At 47.0% G+C, this 25439-nt stretch overlaps 5 protein-coding genes across 5 annotated transcripts; 3 read left to right on the forward strand and 2 right to left on the reverse strand.

Annotated features, from left to right (window-relative positions):
* Nucleotides 398-2028, forward strand: LOC8056175. The gene has a single exon (XM_002460096.2). The coding sequence runs from the start codon at nt 621-623 to the stop codon at nt 1761-1763; it is 1143 nt and encodes a 380-aa protein (XP_002460141.1). The 5' UTR covers nt 398-620; the 3' UTR covers nt 1764-2028.
* Nucleotides 3189-7315, reverse strand: LOC8065373 (protein SCO1 homolog 2, mitochondrial). The gene is made up of 8 exons (XM_002462245.2): nt 7109-7315; nt 6337-6466; nt 6024-6096; nt 5204-5416; nt 4594-4683; nt 4378-4510; nt 4181-4309; nt 3189-3623 (listed from the first exon to the last, which is right to left on the reverse strand). Exons 1-7 carry the CDS (start codon nt 7189-7191, stop codon nt 4189-4191), a joined length of 843 nt encoding a protein of 280 aa, XP_002462290.1. The 5' UTR covers nt 7192-7315; the 3' UTR covers nt 3189-3623; nt 4181-4188.
* Nucleotides 11139-12284, forward strand: LOC8056176 (zinc finger AN1 domain-containing stress-associated protein 17). Its single transcript, XM_002460097.2, has one exon. The coding sequence runs from the start codon at nt 11454-11456 to the stop codon at nt 12009-12011; it is 558 nt and encodes a 185-aa protein (XP_002460142.1). The 5' UTR covers nt 11139-11453; the 3' UTR covers nt 12012-12284.
* Nucleotides 12336-13427, reverse strand: LOC8065374 (succinate dehydrogenase [ubiquinone] iron-sulfur subunit 2, mitochondrial). Its single transcript, XM_002462246.2, has one exon. It carries the CDS (start codon nt 13377-13379, stop codon nt 12438-12440), a length of 942 nt encoding a protein of 313 aa, XP_002462291.1. The 5' UTR covers nt 13380-13427; the 3' UTR covers nt 12336-12437.
* LOC8056177 (mucin-5AC) lies at nt 19615-21655 on the forward strand. Its single transcript, XM_021454989.1, has one exon. The coding sequence runs from the start codon at nt 19933-19935 to the stop codon at nt 21292-21294; it is 1362 nt and encodes a 453-aa protein (XP_021310664.1). The 5' UTR covers nt 19615-19932; the 3' UTR covers nt 21295-21655.

The following is a 25439-nucleotide window of genomic DNA, read 5'->3' on the forward strand; positions in this document are numbered from 1 at the left end:
CTACAGCAGAAGCGAAAAGAAGCTGAGGCCAGCACAACACATCCGTCATCCGTGTGACGAAGAATCAGCAACATCAAGCTTCAAGTTTAACTCAAATAGAGTTAAAAAAAGTCTAACTCAAATAACATTTGTTTTTCAAAATGGTTCCCTCCGGCTCTGAATTCAAATGGTCCAATTCTGCAGCTCAATGAAAGATGACATCATAAAACCATGGAGGACAGCAGGAGAGACAAAAACCTCCGGCGTCTCTGCATATTCCCTGCCCCCTTTGCCTGTCGCTCCCTCGAGGAAACGCAGGCAGAGAGAACTGATGGCACATCAAACAGAGAAAGCGGCAATCGAAAACGATGCGTCGATGCCAAAAGCAGCAAGACTCAAGAGCTGACAGAGCGGCCGCCTGCCCTGCCGTACTGTACTACGAGCTCGAGCTGCCGAGCACGGAGCAGTGACAGTGAGCACCCATCAAAAGCGAGCGCAAAGCTGCCCGTCCGCGCGTTTTCTTTTAAAGCGCCTTCATCTCCTCACCCTCCCCCTTTCTTCCCTAAAGCCGTCGCCTCCGCCTCTGCTCCTGCAAGCTCTATTTCCAGTGCTGGTGCAGCCATCGGCAGCCGAACGAGGCCATGAAGAAGGCGGTGGCAGTGGGAGGAGGAGGAGGTGGTGGTGGAAAGGGAGGCACAGCGCCTACGGACCTCCTGGTCTGCTTCCCCGCTCGGCAGCACCTGGCGCTGATGCCCAAGCCCATCTGCAGCCCGTCCCGGACCACCATGGACAAGGCGGCCGCCGCGCGCCGGCGCCAGCAGCTCCAGCTCCAGCTGCCGGGCTCGAGCGCTGCTGCAGGTGGTGGTGGGAGAGTGCGCGGGAGTAGCCCCATGTTCCGGGGGTCCAGGGCGAAGCAGAGGGCGGAGGAGGAGGAAGTGGAGCCGCAGTCACCCAAGGTCACGTGCGCCGGCCAGATCAAGGTCGGCCGGCCCAAGAAGGTGAAGCCGGGGCCGGGCTCGACGGCAGCGGCGAAGCACGGTAAGGACGGCGTCGGCGTCGGCGTCGGCGACGCCAGGAGCTGGATCACCGTGGTGGAGGAGATCGAGCGGCTGCACGGCCGGAGGAAGAAGCAGGTGGGCTGGCTCGAGACCCTCGGGATCAGGCGGGACGCGCTGCCGTTCCTCGGCGCCGCGCTCCGGAGCCTGCGGTTCAAGGCGCGCTGCTTTGGGTTTGGGTCCCTCCATGCCGCGCCGACCGTGGACTCCTCCGTTGACTCCGACGACCCGGGGGAGCGTGGAATAAGCGAGCACGGAGCCGGAGGGAGCGCCGCGGCCAGCGTGTTCTCCAAGTGGCTAATGGTGCTGGAAGGCGGCCAGGAACCCACGGACCTGGAGCAAGACGAAGACAGGTACGACGACGAACGCGACCAGGAAGAAGACGTTGAGGTCGAGCGGCAGCAGGGCAAGGAGACGGACGAGGGCACGAACGGGCCGCCGCCGAACGCGCTGCTGCTCATGCGGTGCCGCTCGGCGCCCGCGAAGGGACTGTCCATGTCCAGAAGGAGGACGTGTGAGCAGTTGGCCGGCGAGTTCGTCGACCAAGAGAAGGGGGCCGCGGCGGACGGCGTGCCGGGAGACGGTGAAACAGAGGAGGACAAGGAGGAGGAGCTGGTGTTCATGAGCACAGCGCCCGGCTTCATGAAGCTGTCACTGGACATCGCCAAGGAGACGTGGATCGTCGGCGGCGGTGACCCGATCGCGAGGTGCCGGAGCTGGAAGAGGTGACCGCCAAGGCGCCAACACGCGCGCCGCGTGCGCGGAACGCCGACGAGGATGACGTGGACGCGGGACTCGTCGTGCTTGTACAGATTGTATCACTGGTTTATGTGTTGGAACATATATAAACTCATGTTACGTAAATGTTCTGAGTTGTAGAGTCTTTGCATAGGATGATAGGAACTTGAGATGACATTGAAGTGAGCCCGTGCATTTCTCTCCCCAAGATCCACGTGAAATCACGCAAAGTTCTTGTTCCAAACATAAGTTTCGACTTTCGAGTCCCCAACCGTGCTAACTACTCCAACGCGCCGAGAGTTTTCTTTCTTTCGAAAATATAAGAAGTTGAGAACGACGCTCTGCTCAAACATAAAAACCGACGCCACCAGTGTAAGCGTGTGGCCTGCCCTCTCCATTTGGGCAGTTGCAACAATCTGAGGCAACGTGGTGCTCAGCTTGGCATCGATGCCGGCCAGACGACCTGCCACTCAAGGCCAGGGAGGCCAACAAAACACGGCCGCTCTGGCACGAATACTAGGGCCTTGTTTAGTTCCGAAAAGATTTCGGATTTCGGTACTGTAGCATTTTCGTTTGTTTGTGACAAATATTATCCAATTATGGACTAACTAGGATCAAAAGATTCGTCTCGCGATTTCCAGCTAAACTGTGTAATTAGTTTTTGCTTGCGTCTATATTTAATGCTTCATGCATGTGCCGCAAGATTCGATGTGACAGAATCTTGAAAACTTTTTGCTTTTTGGGGTGAACTAAACAAGGCCTAGATTGTTTATATGCTGCAAGCCTGCACAGCAGAGGACTCTGGCAAGAAGAGACCAAACACCCCTGTACTAGATTGTTGTATGCCGCAGGCCTGCAGTGAAGAATCTACTCACCCGAACGCTTTCCAAGGCAATGTAAACCATACTTTAACCCCAACGTGCAACGGGTGGCCACCAGCTTCAACAATCAATCAGCAGGCCATCAACAATTAACAAGGAAAAAATCACCATAAGATGAGATCACGCTCTAAGCCTAAATTGCAGGCGTCAGATTCCACCAAACGCACGAGCACACAGGACTATAAAATCAAAAGTGCTACAGCTCACACTAATCCACTACTACTCCTACTGCACAACAGGCTTAACTCTACTCGCTCCAGTGGCAAAAGAGAGGGCTCCCACGGAATGTCAACACCTAGATAGGCCCTAGAACAAACACACCCGCGAATATGAAATGAATCCCCCTCGGGCTCGCTCGGGCAGCAGGCATAATGGAAGCAGGTGGCCGCTGTCGTGCCGGGAGCAGACACGAAGCACGTACCGAGTAGTACCTGCAAAAAGGGAAAGTGCAAAGGCGAAAGCGAGGTGGCATTCCGTGCGTCCCATGGAAAAGGGAATTCGGGCACGAACCAAAAGCGTGGCTACATGTTTCTCCGTTCTCCGACGGGATAGATATAGATCTACACATGACATAACATGGCCAGCGCTGTAAAGCCTCACAATCGTGTTTACCTGTTCAGCATCCAGAGGGGAGAACAATGCAGGTTCATGAATCTATGCTACACAGCCTGCTAGACTGTAGGTCATTTGGCACATCCAATGCAGCAGGTTAATGTTGCGGCAAACTGCAAGATCATTCACGTGTCGCAGAATCGAAAGTGATTTGTAACTGCCAAGAGGCGCAAGAGGAACGCCATTCTGTACAGTTAAGCTCAGATCTCACACAGAAAGAGGGAGAATAGGAGATCTTGGGTCGGTTGATTGAAGGGAGAGCTGAATGGAAGGCCCACTGTGACACCCTTCTGTGAGGGCTATGCAGGAGGCGCTTCACGGCAAGATTTGAAAACTGCTGATACTGCCATATTAGGACCTGGAAAAATGTTGAAGCAAACTTGTGTCAACAAGGTCAAATGTTGATTATGAATCAGATTATACGACATCAAAAGGCATTTAGAGAATATAATTTGATATGCAATAAACATTGAAATCACTACAAGACAACAAATAGCTTGGAAATTCAGTGTGTGCGAATTGTGATCAGGAATTCAGGATTAAACAATTAATCAAAAGAACGCAACAATAAGAACAGAGCTTTTCAAGTCTGCAACATGAAGAGAGTAACTGTGATTGAAATATTTAGTTGTTGGTCTAATATAGATGGTAGGCAGATTAACATAGAGAATTTGTTACTAGAACGATACAATCACATGGGCTTCTTATTAATAACTCACTATCAGAAAAAAAAACATTTTCACTTGAAAAGTTTCTAGTAAGATAAAAGGTTGGAACCTACGGCCAAGTATTAACATGCAGCTAATGTTCTACTTTCAGATATTAAAAGGACTAGCAAATATATAAACAGGCCTAGCTTTACTTTCATATACAAAGTGCGATTAACCAAAAAAAAAGTACACCAAGTGGGAATACCCGCTAGACTAATTTGTTGATGAAGCAGATGCTTTCTGAACCTCTGTTGTTATCGCCTCAGCAAGGTCTGATGCTTCATACTCAGTTCCAAAGCACCTAACTGTCTCCAAGCATGGATCTAGCAAGTACCTGTAACTTCAGATGGTCAATGTCTGAAAACATTCATCAACATGGCAAGGTGCACAACATGCACTTACATATTGTGAGAGCTCTCTACAAGATAGTCCTGACCAACTTCCTCTACTCTTTTAAAGAAAACACGGTACTCCTGAGCAATCTGTCTTACTGCACTGATGGGGCCTGTTAGTCCTACTATTCTTGGGTCAAACTCTGCAGTTAAAACGAGGCGAATCATCACTTGCAGCATAGCCTAAAATTTCAATGTTTCTGACCCCAATAGCAGAATATCTTACCACTAAGGTATGCCTTAAGCTGAGAAGGTGAATCACGTTGAGGATCAATTGTGATAAAGAGTGGTATAATCTTGATAGCATACTTTGACTCTAGTAAAAAAAAACAAATCAAGCACCATAAGCAGTTATGAAGATCCTAAATTAAAAGTGCACATAGATGAATCCAGAAAACTTATTCATTGCAAGCCAATTTTAGACTGTCAATTTTCCAAAGCAGCTGACACTGAGTAGATCGCAGATTTGACAATGACTGACAGAAGCCAAGACTGAGCAATTCTACTAGCCTAGTATTGAAAACATCATTACGAGTCACTTTTCAGCAAAAGATAACAGATAATTGGAAACAGCTAAGAAAGGTTGCAGAGAAAGTGAATAAACAGAGGACATAAGCCAATTTCTGTATAAAGTGGGTTTTTAGCCTTCAAACTAAATATGAAAAACAAAACATGCACATACACAGAGCACATACAGAAGATCACATGCATGTAACTAAATAAGCAGCTTCACAATTGTGTAAAAGTAAAATACAGAGGATGCTGAACAAATTTAACACATAATGTGCCTATGAAATGTATTTGTATTCCTGAGAAAGGGTAATATAGCAATGTACCTAACAGTTTAACAACATCAGCCATCTTCTGAACTTCGGCTGGACCCACATCTGGGCATGATGTATAGCCAAAGTACATCAGAGTCCAATTTCCCCGAAGCTTCGATTCAGTCACCTCATTTTTTTCTGTATCATATAGCTTAAATGGCCCTCCTATAGCAGGTCTATTGGTATTACATCTTTTGGGAACACTGGTCTGTCCTGGTACTTTAGCTGAAAACACCATGATATGAATTGCAAAACAGCAACAGCGAATACAACTATTAGAAAACTAAAGAATCAATGTAAACCACTTGTTTGAGCTAAGCTACTATTCACCACTAAAACTTGTTTTCATGCATTTTCCTTTCTTTTTCTCCAATAAAAATTGTACCAGCAATTTGCAAACAGCAGGAATAGTAACTCCAAGATGTCATGTACACTATAATTAACAGTGTCATAACAAACTTAATCACGAGAGCACACTACTTCATCATCAAGAAGTTCCATCAGATGTCCAAGCATAGATAAATTGAATCTGCATACCATGACAGGGTATTTCATCCAACTGAACTATTATCACAATCTAATCTATACAAGTTAAGAAGTACTCCCTCCGTTCCAAATTATAAGTCATTCTGGCTTTTCTAGGTACATTTGTTTATGCTATGCACCCTAGATATAGACTACGTCTAGATACATAATAAAAGCTATGTATCTACAAAAGCCAGAACGACTTATAACTAGGAATGGAGGGAGAAGACTGAAGCATAGAATGAATACCATCAAAATGTGGAACCTCAGAAAACAACATAAAGCTGCATTGCTGGAAAACTCTTACCGAAGGGAACTGCACGCCTCTCATCATTGTAATGAACAAAAGTTGCTATCCCAGCAAAAGCAAGTAGAGCAGGCTGCAAAACCAACATGTTTACAAAGGAACAGTATTACTTAAAATGCTATTGCAGTTTTACTCAGAAAAGTGTGGGCATATAATGGTGCTAAGGTTCAATTAGGCAACTGTAAATGTGCCCAAAGACATAGGTGTCAAAGAATATCTTGTTGATTATTTGACATTAGACAATACTCTAGATAGCATTGTAACTTAAATATAATATGAGAAATCAGATAAGAAGTCTTTAGAAACAGCATACAGCAACATAATATATCAATGGCCTAGAAGTTGACTCATTCTGTTCAGAAAACTGTCTCATTGGCCTATCATACTTGGAGCTTCCCCCATTAGAATAGCCTCTGGAATGGTAAGTCTGCACAGGTAGGATCCTACAGAACCGAAGAAATAGAATTATCAGAACTCAGTAAAACAAGCACAAGCAAATAATCTACACATGTGGCTGCATGCACAAGTTAGAGGTAGTGACAAAACAGATGGAAAAATTCAATACCCTCAAGCATGTGATATTTTAAGTGTCAGTTTATGGCATTAAATTGAAGTTCAACAGTAGCAACTATCTAGAAGGGGAAAGCAACACATTATCATTCATATCAAATCAAACTACAAGTGAAACATCACAGATTCACAGGCAAATTAAACTTATGGTGTAGCAGGAGCCATCAACAAAGCTACATGCAACATTACAACAAGTATGACATTTATCAACTGAGAACTTAGCACCATTTTCGTGCCATGCTGACTCAACTTGAGAGAGAGAGAAAAAAAAACTCGTCTCTCCCGGAATTCTCCGCTCAGCTCCATGGAACGCTCCAACGGAGACGAATCTCAAATCCCGATTCCAAACCACCCCAAACTACCAACCCAATTACCCAAACAACACCTGCAGAAACCGAGGGCGCCAACGCCGTTGGGTGCCGCCCGCTGCGGTATTAGCGCAAACACCTGGCGCGCACGCACAGCCGCACAGCAACACCACGCGCTCGTAAACCGAGAGAAGAGAAGAGGCGTACCGGGGTCGCCACGGCGGAGGCAGCTCGGCGGCAGCGCGCAGGCGGCGGAGCAGCGAAGGCTTGAGGACGCGCGGTGTCAACATGGCCGCGGCCGGGTGCTAGGCGGTGGGGAGTACCGGAGTAGTATCGGTGAGTCGGAGACGAGCTGGGGATGTTTGATGTTTGAGAAGAAGGAAAAAATAATGCGGCGAAATGGAAATTCTATGGGCGGTCTTTGGGGGTGTCGGGTGCGTCCGACTTCGGGTCCAAGCAAGGAAGCGTTATCGTCTTGTGACCCAAGAAAGGGAGTTTGATCTCCTTGTGGCCCAAGAAAGGGAGGATCTCCGTTCTATTGTGGGCTGACGATGGATTGATGTGGCCCAGACAAGTTATAAATTTCCTATAAAAATAAGAAGGAAAAAGTCCACATTAGCTCCTTCAACTTTTGCGAAAGCCTGTTTTTTTCTCTAAAACACCAAAATCAGATAAAATACCTCTTTCAATTTTTAAAATAAAACATCTCTTTTAATTTTTAAAACCATTCGTCTTACCTCCCTGTTTCGAGATGTCAATGGGCCCTGTTCTCCGATTTCCCGCGGGGAATTAGGATGGTACAAATTTCGCCTCCATGGGAAATTATATGGGGCTAAACTTGTCTGCATCGGGGTTCACGGGGCCGGAGATGGTATGCAGGCCCCTATCCCCGCTCCCCGCGGGGACCCAACTCTAAAGGCACATATACTTACAAGATCTAATAATTGTGATATATAAGCAAAGTTGAAACCTTAATTCTTCACTTTCTCAGTCTCGAATGTGAATTTTTATAGTATGAATTTGTTTCTATACCATTAATATGAATTCGTGAATATGTGAATAGTTAACATTAGATAAACTGATATGAACATCACAGATATGGAGAACCCCATAGATATTATTTCCCGCACAGGGACGGGGAGAAAATCTCCCTCGTGGCATTTGGCGGGGATGAGGATGGGGAAAGTTTCTTCCCACGGAGACGGAGATGGGGAGGCACTCCCCCGACAAGGAATTTCCCATTGACATCTTGACCCTTGTTATAAGCAATTTTGAAGATGGTTTTATCTTTTATCTTTTTTCTTTATTTTACCTAAATCTTTAAAAAAAATCATAGTAAATCAAAAAATACAAATAGAAACATTTAATTTTTTTGAACTCCACTACACATTGAACATATAATATTGTATGCTTTAATACAAATATTTTGTGTGGCTTTAGATCTATGCTTTTCTGTAATTAATTAGAATAATTTAGTTGCAGTTTCTATGGTTCAATGATGATGAATTTTTTATGGCGGGCTTATTATTGTATGATTGAACTATAATTAAAATTTATGCTCATTGTATCATGTACAATTTAGTTATAGATTTATTTATATTTAACAAGCATAAACCTAAATAAAAATCTATAACTAAGTTATACAAAATCTGATAAGTATAAAATTTTTACAATAATTTAAGAATATAATAATTAGTTCAGCATAAAAATTTTACCATAATTGGAATATTGAAACTGTAGCTATAAATTATTTCAATTAATTACAGAAAAGTATAGATCTCAAGCCACAGTAAAAACTTTATAGTAAAGCATAATATATTATATGTTCACAGTATAAATTTACTCATGTAAAATCCAACAAAATTTGATTTTCTATTTTATAATTTTTTTATAATTTACTATAATTTTTTAAAGATTCAACCAAAATAAATAAAAAATAGACAAAATCGCCTTCAAAACTGCTTATAACAGGTCAGATAGGTAAGCTGGAGGATTTTAAAAGTTGAAGAAGGTGTTTTGTCTGGTTTTAGAGTTTAGAGAGGAAATGTGGACTTTCGCGAAAGTTGAGGAAGGTGATGTGGATTTTTCTAAAAAAATAAAAAAGCTAAGTTATAATTTTTCGTATTGCTTTCTTTTAGAAAACTTCTTATCCGCGTGTCTTCATCCACGGTTTGTTTTCAAAGAGCAGCTGCGACTGCAACAGCCCTTTTATTTAAGGGTACTACCGTTTCTCAAAAAAAATTAAGGGTCTAGCAAGAAAAAAATATTAGATACGGTGCAATATGTTGAGCAACTGATGCTAACTAAAAAAATGTTAGTATCTCTGATGCTATAGTTTGCAGTTGAACCCGGTGCAAAACTAAAAAACGTATATTTTTAATGTTGTTCAGTTGTGTAAGAAGTTATCTTGCCTTCGTACACTGAGGAGAGAACATTACTTTGTATTGGAAAGGAGTTAAAGATTACTTTTGCATGACCATTTTCTCCCAAACAGCGCGAGATGAGGTGTCTAGCTTTTAGAATTTCTTGAGTGACTATACACTGCCCCGACTCTAACGGTTACTCTCATATATATTTATATCAGCAAGACATTTGTAGTGGCTTTATGAATCTTGAGATTTGTCGGCTTTATGAATTTTGAGATCAGCCGACTCAGTCTTTCGGAGGTGCGAGGTAGGTTTTGTATATGTGTTCATAAGAGTGAGTGTGTATACGTGTTGTGTGCGTCTGCGTTGTACTGTATAATTTTTTAAAAAAGTTTATAACTATTTCTATATATAACATATAAAGATAAACACCACTAATTTTTCATATGAACATTCAAATTATTAACATCATTTCTTTACTAGTTTTCAATCTCAACATACAGAATATCCACGTTGTCTCTACTAAATGGCGTTACTATTTTCAACCTATCAATCAACAATATAATATATCAATATGATGCCATTTGCTTTGTTGTTCCTTCCCACTATAGTTTAATCTAATATTCTATTAGTTTTTTTTATTATAGTACTCCGTTACCATGTCCAGCTTTAACCAGAATCAATTAAATAGTACGTAGGTCCAGCTCATGCAATACAACCAATGACTTTGTTTTTAAGAAAGTTCCGCTGCAACCGATGGGGTATACTTGTAGCATACAAATCCAGGCACAATGAACTAAGTTGTTCAGTTTAGGTAGTTTAGGACCAGTACATACTCCCTCCATCCGACCGTTGTTATTAACTTTCAGACATCTTGTTTGACCATCGTTTTATTATAATTTTTTTATAAATATCATCTATTTTGATATGACTTATTTGATCATTAGAGGTACTTTAATAATGATTTATCTATTTTAGAATTTGCATAAAAATTTTAAATAAGACGAGTGGTCAAACATGATTGATCAAAATAAAAAACATTGATCTTTTTGAGACGGAAGGAGTATAGCCATAGACTAACTGAAAAGATCAAAGGCCTAGAGGGGGAGGTTGAATAGGCCCAATCTGAAAAATTCAATTCAGCTCGGCAATAGACATAAACTATATATATTGGTCCAGCTCGGAATTTCTAACCCTGATCAGAAGTTCCGAGCTAAACCCAAAGGTAGAAAATGATGTGAAGCCTAGTGATGTTGGTGTCTTGAGAAATCTAGAAGGAAAGGAACCCAAGGTTTTCCAATGCAAGGAGCAGAACACCGTGGCAATGCTCGCAGCCATCAAGAAAGAAGTGATTGGGTTTTGGCAGGAGGAAAAACATTTACAGCGTATTTGGTTCAAGGAATCACTTCATTCTAGATGAGGTGACGCATCATGAATTAAATCCTGAAATTTGGTAGAATGATTTTATTTGTCATAATTAGAGCTAATTGTTTGGTTTAAGGAATCACTCCATACTATTGCTAATTGTTCCATTCCATAAACCAAACAAAAAAAAAGTAAATAATGAGCGGATGATAGACTACCTTATTCCTCAGACCAAACGTGAGAGTAGCCCTTTGTACGGTGTCCATTTGTTCAGAAAAACAGCTGTGTGTCATCTTCCAGCCAACCTCCTGGCTCCTGCCATGGTGGTCATCGGCGAGGTAGGGATGTTGGAAGCGTTCTCAGGCGAGGATAAAGAGTCAGAATGTCACCTGTGCGTCAACCCGCGGCGTTTGTAGGCAAGGAACAACTCGTCAACGCCCTTCAAGAATGAGGAAGAGCCGCGCTTTACGGACAAGAAGAAAAAAACCGCCGAACTATTAGCAGCGTCAGGTAGCACGGAAGGATCAAAGACCTATGGAGAGAGACCGGCTGCCCCCGATTTTTTTTCCCGCGGAAACGGACACCGACTGACGAACGCGCGCGGTGCGCCCGGTGTCGGATTCGGAACCCGGCCTTAATTTGGGGCCTATATATGAATCCATGCCAAACCATAACCATTACCCCGATCGTCACCGATCGCTCCCTCATCATCCATCCATCACAGAACCAACCGCCGATCGACGCACGAAGAAACCAAGAACTCGCGGACGCCGGCAAGAGGGGAGATAGCTAGGCGCCTGCAGGCGGAGGGACGACCGATAATGGCGCGTCGTGGCACGGAGGCGTTCCCCGACCTGGGCGCGCACTGCGACGAGCCCGACTGCAACCAGCTCGACTTCCTCCCCTTCGAGTGCGACGGCTGCGGCGGCTTCTTCTGCGCGGCGCACCGCGCGTACCGGGACCACGGCTGCGCCAAGGCCGCCGACCAGGGCCGCACCGTCGTGGTGTGCCCGGACTGCGGCGACGCCATCGAGCGGGCGGCGGCGGTGCCGGGGCCGCAGGGCGACCGGGAGATCCTGGACGCGCACGCGCGGTCGCGCCGCGGCTGCGACCCGGCGAGGAAGCGCAAGCCGCAGTGCCCCGTGCGGCGATGCAAGGAGGCGCTCACGTTCAGCAACACCAGCCAGTGCAAGGGATGCGGCGTCAAGGTGTGCCTCAAGCACCGGTTCCCCGCGGACCACAGCTGCGCGGCGGCGGCGGCCGCGGTAGCCAGAAGGGCTGCCGGTACTGCGAGGTGTGGCCGCGACGTGGTGCAGAAGAAGCAAGGTGGTTGCCGGCCGGCGCTCGCGGTGTCCGCCAGGAGCTTCAAGATCTGTTGAGCCTTCGAGGGAGGTGACTGTGGCGTGTTGGCAGGCCACGGACCAACGGCAGCAAAGGAAGAAGTCGCTCGTTCCAGACGGGGGAAGCATGGCAATGGAAAGAAAGAGCCCGTCGTCAGAGAAGGAACACGTTGATTCAAGCGGCGATGTGATTTCTTATGTTGTTGTTCCATGTAATTATTAATTGCCTACCCCGATTTGATTGGGAGGACTAAAAGGCTCTGTATAATTGCTCCGTGGATTGAAATATTTCAGAAATATTTACGTGCCGTATGTTCAGATGGTTCTTTGTCGTTGTTTTTCTTTCTGTAAGAGGCATAGACAGATTTTGCGGATTGGCGTCCACAAAATTTTCAAGGCGAAAATTTTCAACTCGTTGGATCGTACAGGTCATAGCTGCTTGCCACTGGGGTTTCCCCTGACTCGTCAGGCCTTGCGGAGCTGGTGCAATGCCTTCATGGCGGAGATGGCGGCGGCGGGGTCGAGGCTCTTGGGGCACGTCGCCGTGCAGCTCTTGATCATCCTGCACCTGTACATCTTGTCCCACCCTTCCGACAGCGACTGTATCCGCTCCCGGCCGTAGTCGTCCCGGCTGTCGGAGACCCAGCGGTAGGCGTGCAGCAGCGCGGCGGGGCCCAGGAACGCCTCCGAGTTCCACCAGTAGGACGGGCACGCCGTGCTGCAGCACGCGCACAGGATGCACTCGTACAGCCCGTCCAGCTTCTTCCGCTGCGCCGGCGACTGCAGGTGCTCGCGGCGCGTCGTCGTTGCTTCGCCCTCGGACGCCGACGACGCCCTCCTCTTGGTCTTGAGCCACGGCTCCACGGACCTGTACTGCTGGTAGAAGTTGGTGAGGTCCACGACGAGGTCCTTGACCACGTACATGTGCGGCAGCGGCGTGACCATGCTCGGCCGCGACGTGTCCGCGTCCACGGGCTTGAGGCACGCCACCGTGTTCACGCCGTCGATGCTCATGGAGCACGACCCGCAGATGCCCTCCCGGCACGACCGCCGGAACGCCAGCGTCGAGTCCTGCTCCGCCTTGATCTTCTGCAGCACGTCCAGCACCATGGGCCCGCAGCTGGCCAGGTCCACCAGGTAGGACTGCAGGAACGGCCGCCCCGCCGGCGAGTCCGGGTTCCACCGGTACACCTGGAACTCCTTCACCGTCGTCGTTGCCCTGCCGTCGCGCTTGCGGCGGTCCTCCTCCTCCGCGGACAGCCGGGCCTGCCCCTCGGCGGCCTCGCGGGCGTTGGCGCGCGCCGCCGGGTGTCCACGCAGCGACGGGAAGTGCGCGTCGACCTTGCCGGCCTGCCCTGCCGCGCCATCCTTCACCGAGCGCAACGCCGGCAGCGTCCTCCGCAGCATCGTCACCTAGCTGGTGATCGCTTGCGGCGGCTGATGATCGGAGCCTGAGGAGAGTGGCGGGCGAGGAAGTGAGTTATGAGGATGCGCCCCGCGGCGGCACGTGCTAGCTCCGTCGACACGTGTGCCGCCGCACGCCGGGATGGCGCGACGGGTGGAGCGATTCGAGACCAGCTCATCAGCTCGCTTGATCGGTGGATCGCCCGCAGATATTCTGTGAAACAGCAGCGGGCTCGGCCCATAGCATTGTTGCCTTCTGGGCTGTTGCGAGTGTTTTTTTTTTTAACAGAAATTCGTCAAGACTTGTGGGCTGTTGTCATAGGCCGTTTCATGGAACTGAAAAATGGATTTTTCTTTTTCAACCGCTTTTCCCTATTTCTGCCATTCCTTGGAAATGCCTAGTTTTATGTGTACATGAAGCTACTACTCCCTCCACTCCAAATTAGGGTCAACAACGGTAAAATCTAAATTGTTGGCTGATATGATATGTAAAGAATAAAAAAACCCGTAAAACTATAGCATTTGGACCGTGCCAGTGTACAGACGTAGGTCCCGTGAATTTTGTCGGATGGCGTGCGAGACTATGGGCCTGTTTGGGACAGAGCTGTTTTTTTTGCCAAACACTTATTTCCAAAACAGTTTCATGGGTGAAGCTGTTTTTTCCCTCCTCTCACAAAGACATAAGTTGGATGAAGCTGAAAAAAAGTAGCTTATTGCAGCTTCTCCCTCATTTCTCTCTCTCAACTATGCATGAAGTAGTTGGTGAAGCTATTTTGCCAAACACTTTCTCCAAAACAGCTCAGCTTCATCTAGAAAGTCACTCATGAAACTATTTTCTAAAAACACAGTTTTACTAGTGAAGTTGAGCTGTGCCAAACAAACTCTATCTAGGAGGGAAGCGTTAGTGTAGTGTTTTTTTTTCTTTACCCTCTCTAACCATGTCAACTAAAACGTGATGTCAGCTAGCGATTTTCGCTCGCTCGTTGGAGGCGCTTTTACAAGTCATTCCAATAATTTTAAAAAATTAAAATATTTTAAGTTTGATCAAAATTATAAAAATTTATGACACTAAATAGATGTACTATAAAAATATAATTAATAAAGAGTCTAATAGTTGGTATCAGTATTATCTTATCGTATAAATTTGATTAAACTATAGATGTGTTTTGATACTATAAGATTTTTGAAATAATTTATAATGTAAGATGCAGCGAGTACGTACTTATATGAGGTGTGAAGTGAGAGCATTTGGCTTTTACACGAAGTCTAATAATAGGTCGTGCAGCCTATTCGTTTGAATCTATCAGCTAAATCTATCAGTCATTCAACAATATTTTTTTTTAATAAATCAGTCAACGATACTTACTGTCATGGTTTATTAGACAAACAAATCGGACGACATCTTTAACAGCGCCCGTGGTACCTATGGACGAAATAGAGAGCGAGATGTACTGTATGTATGCGTGAGGTTCTACCTCGACTTAGAAAGCAAATTATATGTGATCCAAATAGGACCTAAATATGTAGGTCTCAGCATATCTGAAATGGTACAAATATACGGTATTAACCATCTCTAAACTAGATGTCTTTTTATTATTTAAAAAAACTTACAAGTTTTCTCGACATACAGACTGTGAATACTTTCTTTGTATGACTATCTATAAATCTTATAATTCTAAACTCCACTAACTATTTCTCTAAACTTGCAAGATATTCACCTAAGCAATACACTACCATATTCAATTAAATTCTACTGAGTAAAAATTTAATAACTATTTATCTGAACATGTAATGCACTACCACATATACAATTAAAATTCAATAAAACACAAGACAATTGTAGTGTACATGTCAGTAAGACAAACAAATATAGTCTATATTATTATACTACACAATCCTTAATTTTTGCATCAACGCATGGGATATGCTCCTGATATAATAAACGCTGGTCTCCTCGCAAAAAAAACGCTGGTCATTAGAGAAAACAATCCGTATATCCAAGCGTCCTTCTGTAGTTTTGTTAATGCAAAACATACATAACTGAATGAAATGTAAAATCCTGTATCAACTCATGAGGCTTTGTTTAGTTCCGAAAATATTTTAGATTTTAGAACTGTAGTATTTTCGTTTTTATTTGACAAATATTATTCAATCATAGATTAATTAGACTCAAAAAATTCATCTTGTGATTTACAGATAAACTGTATAATTAGTTTTTGTTTTTATCTATATTTAATGCTCTATGTATATGTCATAAGATTCGATATGACGAAAAAATTTAAAAATATTTTTGTTTTTGGGGTAAACTAAACAAGACCTCAAGTTACAGATCTGATGTGAGAAAGGAACAGGGGAAAGCCAGACAGGTACAGATCCCACGGCTGACGGCTCTCTCCGAGTCCGAAGCGCAGAGGAAACGGCGCTGGGCGTCGCCGGCGACCATTGACCGCCGTTGCTATCGGCGGCACAAGTTGTACTGTTCTAGAATGAAATTTTCACGCGTCCGCAGCGGGTTGCACTGAACTTCTGCCGATGACCGGGACGCGTAGGAACGCATGAGCCGCGTATTCTAGTTCTATTCTATCCTGTAATTTTGACGCGTCCCGTGCGTATCTCGCGCGCCGACGTTAGCGCGGGACTAGTAGTAGGAGTAAACTTTGGAGCCGTGTGACACGCCTCGCCATCGGAATGGTTAACCGCGCCGGCGTTGATTGGGCCTACTACAGGCTGTAATTTGCTAGTTAGCTTTGCGACTTTTTAACCACTGACGAACAAAGTTGAAGGTGCTAAGTTTAATAGGTACCATATAGTATTTTTATAATCGTAGTGATTAGTGTTTAATCATAAATTAATTAGATTTAAAAATCATCTTTTAAATTATTCTCTAGCTATATTTTTAATTTTATAAATAATTTTTATTTATAACTTTATGCATGTATCGAAATATTTGATAAGATAAATATTAAAAATAATAGTCCAAACCAAACAGGATCCAATACCGCTGTTTTATTTTTTACCGCGTGGCAGGAAATTTCGTTGTTTGCAAATGCTGGCAGCGATGCCTTGTTACTTTGAATTTATTAACCGAATCTACCAGCCATTTAGCAGTGTTTTTCTCTCACAATAAATCAGTTTTTTATCATAGCTTATCAACTAATCGGTACTTCTTCTTTTTTTTTAATCCTATCGTTCACTTACTTCAAGTAAACCAACTTGTAGTTGACCGGCGAGGTCTAATGCAAAAGCTTAGGGCCTGTTTAGCTCCCTTTCAAATTTTAAAAGTTCAAAAGATTTTTCATCATGAATCTTGCGGTACATACATGGAGTATTAAATATAGATAAAAAAATAATTTATTGCACAGTATACCTGTAAATTGTGAAACGAATCTTTTTAGTCTTAATTAATTTATGATTATATACTATTTGCTAAATTCAAACAAAAAAATACTACAGTATCAAAATTCAAAAAGATTTTGCATGTAAACGTGCCCTTACTATCCACTCGGCCCACTACTGTACTAGTTGCGTTGTTCTTGTGCCTGACGTATTCCCCATTCCAAAAAGAACGATGTTTTTTACTTTCAAACATTATATTTGACCATTTATTTTATTCAAAAATTTTATTTAAATTATAAAATAAATAAATCATTAATAAAGTATCTTTAATTATAAAATAAGTCTTAACAAAATATATAATATTATATAAAAAATTTGAATAACATAAATGATCAAATAAGATATCTGAAATTTTAAAGCGACTTTTTTTTAAGGGAGGGAGACTACTGAAAAAATTTTACCGTGACCTTTTTTTCTAGCTAGGCCTTGTTTAGTTTCTCTTAAAAACCAAAAAGTTTTTAAGATTTTCCATCACATCGAATCTTTGGACACATGTGTGGAGCATTAAATATAAACAAAAACAAAAACAAATTACACAGTTTGTCTGTAATTTGCGAGATGAATCTTTTGAGTCTAATTAGTCTATAATTGAATAATATTTGTCAAATACAAACAAAAATGTTACAATAACCAAAACCAAAACTTTTCGTGAACTAAACAAGGCCCTAGTTACTTTGAACATATAGTACGTACTGGGATTTAGGAAACCAGACTCCCTGAACAGTTCCTAAGGCTGCGTTCGATTATCGTGGATTTGAGGCATGAACTATTCCCACTTATCAAAATTATATAATTTAGTGAAGCAAATCTAGAAGGAATAATTCTAAGGACTCAATCCACGTCAAACAAACGAGCCCTTAAGGGCTTGTTCGTTTCTGGGTTAGAATGGTCTGGAACTATTTCAGACCTAGAACCATTCGATACTTTATACTGGGCTGGAAATATTCCAGGCCGTTTCAGGCCAGGAATGCCTAACCGAACAGGCCCTCGGTAAGCCGAACAGGCCCTCAATAAGATCCAGTAACATCCGGATTTTTTATGAATAATATGAACTCTCTGACGTTGGCCATCACAGTTTGCCACCACACCATCCATAGCCCTGGAAACAACTGCAACCATATTTGAGTATATACCAACTGAACCGCCGTTTTGGGCCGTATCAGGGCACTCACAATGTAGACTCTATCATAGAGTCTAAAGTTATTTATTACCTCGAACAATGTTAACTTAGAATCTAAATAAGATTTGGAGTCTTATACCTCTTTTTTCTATGAATATGTTGCCACATCAGTAAAATAGCATAAATAATATGTAATTAATTGTCTTAGACTTTGTGATAGAGTCACATTGTGAGTGCCGCCGCCGCTCCGCGCGCCACCGGAGGCATGCACGTGTCCTCGTTCCAAACGGGGAGCGCGCGTGCGGTACGTGTGAACAGTGGTTTTCTTCGAGATCAAGCACCTGCTCACAGCAACTACTGTTGTTTAATTTGGCGGTGTAGCTGTCTGTACCTGCCGCAATCCTGGCTGCATTCAGCGCAGTTCAGGTTGCCCGACCCCCAGGCCTGGGGAGGAGCCATGCTCATGCATCCATCCATCCAGCGCCGACGCGGCGCCGCCGGGCGGGTTCAGTTCACGTGGCCGTGTGCTGCCGGTCACAGAGTCGCGCGCCCAACATCCAGGTGTTGCGCGTGCGCGTGACGAGCCCATCCGGGGGGGGCGGACGCGCTCCTCTCCTGCCTCCTAGCTGGCCTGGTGGTTGTGTTGCAGCCTGCTGCAGAGGCGCGATCGGATGTGAAGACTGAAGAGCACTGAGCACACATTGATCGGAGGATTCCGATCCCGTTCCCATATGCACGAGATGTAATGGGTGGGCGCGCACGTTTCCGCGACAGAAAAATCGGTCATCGCCTAGCGTGCGCCGCATGCATGATACTATACTTTGGTCTGCTCAACCGCGGAATCTCTCGATCCCAATGCAGGGGTGTAGAGGCACGGGGTAGCAGTGACCGTAAATACTAAACACCCGAAATTTACATTTACATTATACGATAACAATTAAACTTTAATTTAAAGTGTATAATAAGAGGTAAAGAGTAAAAATTCTGAAATATATAAAAAAATATTCTATCTAAATTCTAAGTAGGGGACGAACCTCCATAACCTAATCCTACCCTGTCAAGGCATTAGGATCCCAGCTTGAACTTTTTGTCGAGCTTAAATGTTTGCCAAGCAGCACGGATACAGTAATACGTTGTTTCGCATAATTGGTGGGCACTGCAAGCTAGCTACAGTGTCCGACCCGGGGACAAACTGGCGGTGGCGGTGGCGCAGACCAGACGGAACAAGCCTGTGCATCGCTGCCAGCGGGCGCGTCCTCAGCTGCCGCGCACGCAGCCTTTTTCTCCCCTCCCTTTTCCTTTCCCCCGGCGACGGAGCGTTCACCAAGGCCTTGTTTAGTTCGAAAAAATTTCGAATTTCGCTACTATATCACTTTCGTTTGTTTGTGGCAAATATTATCCAATCATGAACTAACTAAGATCAAAAGATTCGTCTCGTGATTTACAGACAAACTGTGTAATTAGTTTTTATTTTTGTCTATATTTAATACTTTATGCATGTGCCGCAAGATTCGATGTGACGACGAAACTTGAAAACTTTTTGGATTTCGGAGTAAACTAAACAAGTCCGAAGCCTGGAGTCCCTGGACACCACGCACGCACTCGCACTCGCACTCCGGGGCCCCGGCCGCGGCCAGCCAGGTCGCACTCGCGCACAGCAACGAACCAGACCAAACCAACGATAGCTTCCTTTCCTCCGGCCCGGCCCTCACCCCAGCCGTCAGTCAGTCGCCGTCCCTTTTGCGGGAACGTGCTCCGAAGCAGCAGCCGCCGTCTCCTCCCCTCCCCTCCCCTCCCCACCTCCTCCTCTCTCTTCCCTTACCTCATCGATCTCCCCTTTTTATACCGCGTCGCCGGTCCGACGCAAAGCTTCTCCTCTTTCTGCGTCTGCCACTCGTCCCGGAGTGGAAGATCCGCCCTTTTTAGCTGCTTCTGGTGCTGCTAGTTGTTGGTTGTTTCTGGGGAGTTGCACCACCGGCCGGGAACCGGGGAAGGCACGAGAGGGTTGGTGGGTTTGCGCGCGGTGGCGCTGGCGTCGTGATGGACTCCGGCAACAGCGGGAGCCTCCAGTCGTCTAGCGGCGGCGACGACGAGTTCGACTCGCGGGGTGGAGGGGGCGTCGACTCCTCCCCGCTCTCCGCACTGCTCCGACCGTCGCCGTCCCCCTCCGCCGCCGCGTTCTCGCTCCACGGCTCCTACTTCGGCCTCCAAGAGTTCACGTCCGCGCCGCCTCCGCAGCAGCCGCAGGCCGGTACCTGGTCATCGGCCTCGTTCCCCGGCGCCTCCTCTTTGTCCCCGCGCGTCGCGCAACCGGACTCGGGCGCGGGCGCGCGCCAGCAGCAGGCTGCTGACACGACCGTGGCGGCGGCGCAAGGGCAAGGGGCGGCGATGGGCGGCGCGCCGGCGCCGGCAGCGCAGCAGCCACCGAGGGGGTCGAGGAAGCGGACGCGCGCGTCGCGGCGGGCGCCCACGACGGTGCTCACCACCGACACCTCCAACTTCCGCGCCATGGTGCAGGAGTTCACGGGCATCCCGTCCCCGCCCTTCGGCGCCGCGGGCGTCGGGGTCGGGGTCGGTGGCCCCGCCGCGTCGCTTCGGACCCGGTTCGACCACATCTTCCCCCCGCCGTCGTCCTCCCTGCGCTCCGCCGCCGCGGATGCCGCCACGGCGTCGCTGCCGCCGTACCTCCTCCGGCCCTTCCCACACAAGCTCCCGACGACCGTGCCCTCCTCCAGTTTCCCGCCCTTCACGACGACGTCGTCGTCGTCGTCATCGTCCACGCCGTCCTCATCCAACATCGGCGTCGCCAATGCCAATGCCGCGACGGGCACGGCCGCCACCGCAGCAGCAGCAGCAGCACCCTCCAACCCGGTCGCGGCAGCCGGAGCGGCGGGCGACACCTTCCAGCAGCTGACGTCCTCGGCGCTTCTCCGGCTGCAGCAGGACCCCAGCAGCTACCTCTCCTTCCAGAACCTCCTCGACTCGCAGCCGTCGTCGCAGTCCATTTTCGGCGCGGCGGCGGGCGGGTTTGGGCAGGCCTCGTCGAGGCTGCACGATCCGGCGCCGTCGCCATCGGATTTCCTGGCCAGCGTCGGCGGCCTCACTCACGGCGGGCTCTTGGCGAGCTCCGAGGGCCTGCACTTGCACCATTCATCAAGGAGCGACGACGTCCACGGGCACGGCCACGGCGGCGACGAGCTGTCGGGCGTGGTGGCGGCCGGCGCTTCGGGCGGCGGCAGCTGCAAGCTGAACTACTCCTCCCACGCCGGCGGCGCGGGCACCTCGTCATCGGGCGCGGCCAGCGCCGCCGACAAGCCACCTGACGGCGGCGGCGCTGGTGCTGCTGCCGGAAGGCCGGGACGAGGCGCGGGCCTGGATCCGTGGATTTGTACATCGGAGTAGTAGTAGTAGGGATGATGCATGCTGCGCGCCGCCTCGTTGGCTGTCGTCGTCCTGTTAGCTGCGTTGCGATACGGGGGCTGCGGCGGCTACGGAGACGAAGCAAGCCACCAAATCCGTCCGCCATGCATGAGCATGACAAACAAAGGTCTGATTAGCCTTTATACCTTTTGTTACTACTTAGTATTAATCACTTCTTTGCAGAGGCATGCAGTTATCGTAGCCGTAGCCCCTCCCCACCTTTGTACATTAAAAACCTCTTCATCATCGCATCTTGCTTCGGCTCGATCTCTCACTCATTAGATTCTTGAGTTAATTACACACGATTTAGACGTGCAAATGAAATAATGCCTTCTTCCCCTCATAGATACTGTCGTACCCAGAGACAGAGAAAGGCACGGTGCAATGCAACCGTGCAAATTTCAATGCCAACGCAAAGCAAGTAGGAGTTGCTTGGCTTGTTGTTGTGTAGCTAGTGGCTACTGGCTAGTGCTCTCCAGCGTCATGTATTGCTATTTTCGCCGGCACTGTGCACAAGTCGAAGCTGCAGTTGCTGTCGTCGTCGAGCTCTCGGCGATGGACTCCGTTTTTGGTGCGTGATACCGGGGGGCCGGTCCTTCCCAAACATGAGTGCATGCAAACAAGTGGAGTAATCCCCACCGGCGGCGGGCCGGCAGCGATTGGCGGCGAGATTTCCGGCGCCAAGTTTTGTTTCTTCCCCCCATCCGGTTCGGTCCCGGTCCCAACCGTCGAGATTGCGTGGCTCTACGAATTTAGTTGCTCCACCGGTCCCAACCGTCGCTCACCAAACTGCTATGCATACGTACTTCTCGTATGTCATCATGTGTATATATGTATACTATGCAAGCAAAACCGCCGCAACTGCTACTTGCACACAGGAGCGATGGAGGCGCTCCAATGGAAAGGAACCGGATCGACGGCGACGGCAAGGGAGGGAAGAAAGATGGATCGCTTTGCTATGCTACAAAAAAAGTCGAAAGCGATCGGCGCGGCGGTGGCAGTCGCCTACCGGCTTCGGATTGATTCTTGGATGGAAGCGAAGTAGCTAACGCTAACCACCCCACTGGAGACCGCCATGACCATGACCATGAGAGCGATCGATGGATGGAGGAGGAGGAAGACGAAGATGGTTCTTTGATTGGTGGGGGATGGAGGGGATTATTAGGAGAAGGAAGGAGGACTTGGGGTTGGCCTGGGAGGAGGAGACCAACGACCCAAGAGAGAGTATGTACGTGTACCTTCCCCGGGCCGGGCTGACCGTGTTAGCCGCGGCATTGCATTGCATTAAAAAAAAGAAAGAAAGAAGATGGCGCCACTGATGAGATGAGAACGAGAGAGGGGGGGAGAGAGAGGCGATATGCCCATCGATGTTGATCTTTTTAAATCCGTGCGTGCTAATAAGGGTTTTTTTTTTGTTGGAGTAGCATGTGATGTGGTTTTCTGGGCAATCAGCTAGGGCCTTGTTTAGTTCCGAAAAGTGAAAAGTTTTCGGTAATGTAGCACTTTCGTTTGTTTGTGATAAATATTATCCAATCATTGACTAACTAGGATCAAAAGATTCGTATCGTGATTTCCAGCTAAACTGTGTAATTAGTTTTTGTTTTTGTCTATATTTAATGTTTCATGCATGTGCCACAAGATTCGATGTGACAGAGAATCTTAAAAACTTTTTGGTTTTTCAGAGTGAACTAAGTAGGGCCTTGTTTAGTTCCGAAAAGATTTCGGTATTGTAGCACTTTCGTTTGTTTGTGATAAATATTATCCAATTATGGACTAACTAGGATCAAAATATTCGCCTCACGATTTACAGCTAAACTGTGTAATTAGTTTTTATTTTCGTCTATATTTAATGCTTAATGCATGTGTCGCAAGATTCGATGTGATGGAGAATCTTGAAAACCTTTTAGTTTTTGGGGTGAACTAAACAAGGCCTAGGAGTAGGGCGTAGGAGTGAATGGAATGGAGGATGGAGCCAATGGACATTGGTGTGGGGTGACCAGTAGTTGTTGCATGTGTCCCCCCTTGCCTACACTCGATTGCACTCCGATGGACAGCTACTTTTTCTCGTTCATACTACTCCCGCGCTGTCAGCTCAGCTCCGTTGGATTTTACATTCAAGACGGGATTGCATTTGATCTAGCACTTGATGGCTTGATCGGTCGACAGATTTCTCTTTTGTTTGGCTTGCTTAGATTGGATATCCTTATACTGTACTAGGTACAAGGCTTTACATCCTACTACGTTACATTACTCCTAGCTGCCTCTAAGAATTGCACTCGCTTTCTCAAGGTTCACGTCCATGTCTACGTCACCAGTACGTACACGCTCTATCTACTCCTTAGTACAAGTAGCGGTCACCCTTTTTTCCCCTAAAAAAGAAAACTGTATAGTGATCACCTAACTAATGTCTCCGGAATCATTTCGTTTCACATTGTTGTTCTTCAGGCATGCATACTACTCCCCATACTAGTAGTGGTAACGTTTTATTTTAGCATAATAATAATATTCTAGCCAAAGTTTTACGGTTACCTGTCATGAAAGTGACATCAATCGTTGTTTTCCTCCCTTTTGACAAAAGCTAATGCTAATCTATCATTAGGGTGTGCAACTTTTGAGAAGGGAGAAGGGGGTGAATGAATGAGTAATCCTCGAGCTCGAGATGATTAGGCACTGCATTGGTTGGATCAGGGGCAGTGATTACCTGACGAAACCAGGGCCTAACCCCCTATAAACGATGGATCGCCAGATTGTAAAGTAAAGCGCGAATCTGATTGATGCAACGAGCGACGGCATGATTAGCTCGCTCGTCCGCAGCAGACGGCAGAATGCAGATCCATCTCCCTCGGTGGTTGCTCAGCTGCTGTGCTGCGTCGTCTCGTCCGCGGACGGACGGACCAGACTGCTAGTGGTAACATGTGAACCCCCCCTCGCTGGAATCATGGTCGCCCGCCCCATTTGCAGGGAATAACTCTGTTCTGCTGCCGGCAATGATGCCTATTCCTCTCTCTCTCTCTCTTGTTGTTGCTGCTGCTGCTGCTGCTACAGCTACAATGCATTGCTGGTTGTTGCTGCGCTCTGGCGAGGTGATGATGATGGTGATCTCTCGCACAGGACCCTGATCCTGGCCCGAGTGGCCGCGTGAAATTTCGAGCCACACCCAAAAGTTTAGGGGCTTTTCCAGAGCCCCCAACGGAAGTCTGGCCGGCAACACCACAGTCCACGCCACTGCTCATGAGCTCAGCTGCTGGCTCGCCGGACGGACGCCGGACGGGCCGTCATAGTTTCCGTGCCAAATTAAGTACCGGCTGCATCACCATTTTGCCGAGGCAGATGGAGATGGAGATGGAGATGGCATGCAGGTGGAGAAGGTAATGCCAGGGCGCTGCAGCTTCATTCCCGACTGTATTGTAGCCCGCTGCCGGCTGACGCAGAGAGTTGAATGTTAAACCGGACTTTTACTCCTCCTTCCAGTACTTGAGCTGTGTCGAAATCACACGTCCCCTGTTATATATGGTACTACCTGCAACGGGCGCACACGCTGTTGTTGATAGCCGACGTGCCTTCGCCGCCGGGGCCGGGCAGCAGCGCACATTCACGCCAACTGTTCACGTCCGTCCAGTTGCCATCCACGCCGCGGTCTTGAACAGCCGCCGCGTACGGCTTCCTCCGCGTAAGGGCGTGTTTAGATTGGGAACGAAAATTTTTTGGGTGTCACATCGGATGTGTCGGAAGGATGTCGGGAGGGGTTTTTAGAAACTAATAAAAAAATAAATTACATAGCTCGTAAGGAAACTGCAAGACAAATTTATTAAGCATAATTAATCTATCATTATCATATGTGGGTTACTGTAGCACTTAAGGCTAATCATGGAGTAACTAGGCTTAAAAGATTCGTCTCGCGATTCTCAACTAAACTGTGTAATTAGTTTATTTTTTTATCTATATTTAATGTTTCATGTATGTGTCCAAAGATTCGATGGGATGGATGAAAATTTTTTGGGTGGGAAACTAAACAGGGCCTAAGCCACTGGCCGCAACATTGCCGCACACGGCGCACGCACCTGCCCAGGTCCGTGTGAGCAGGCGCGGTACCAGCGTACTACGTACTACGGCGTGCCAACCCCGAG

Source organism: Sorghum bicolor, chromosome 2, assembly GCF_000003195.3.
Source record: "Sorghum bicolor cultivar BTx623 chromosome 2, Sorghum_bicolor_NCBIv3, whole genome shotgun sequence".
NCBI classification, from domain to species: Eukaryota; Viridiplantae; Streptophyta; class Magnoliopsida; order Poales; family Poaceae; genus Sorghum; species Sorghum bicolor.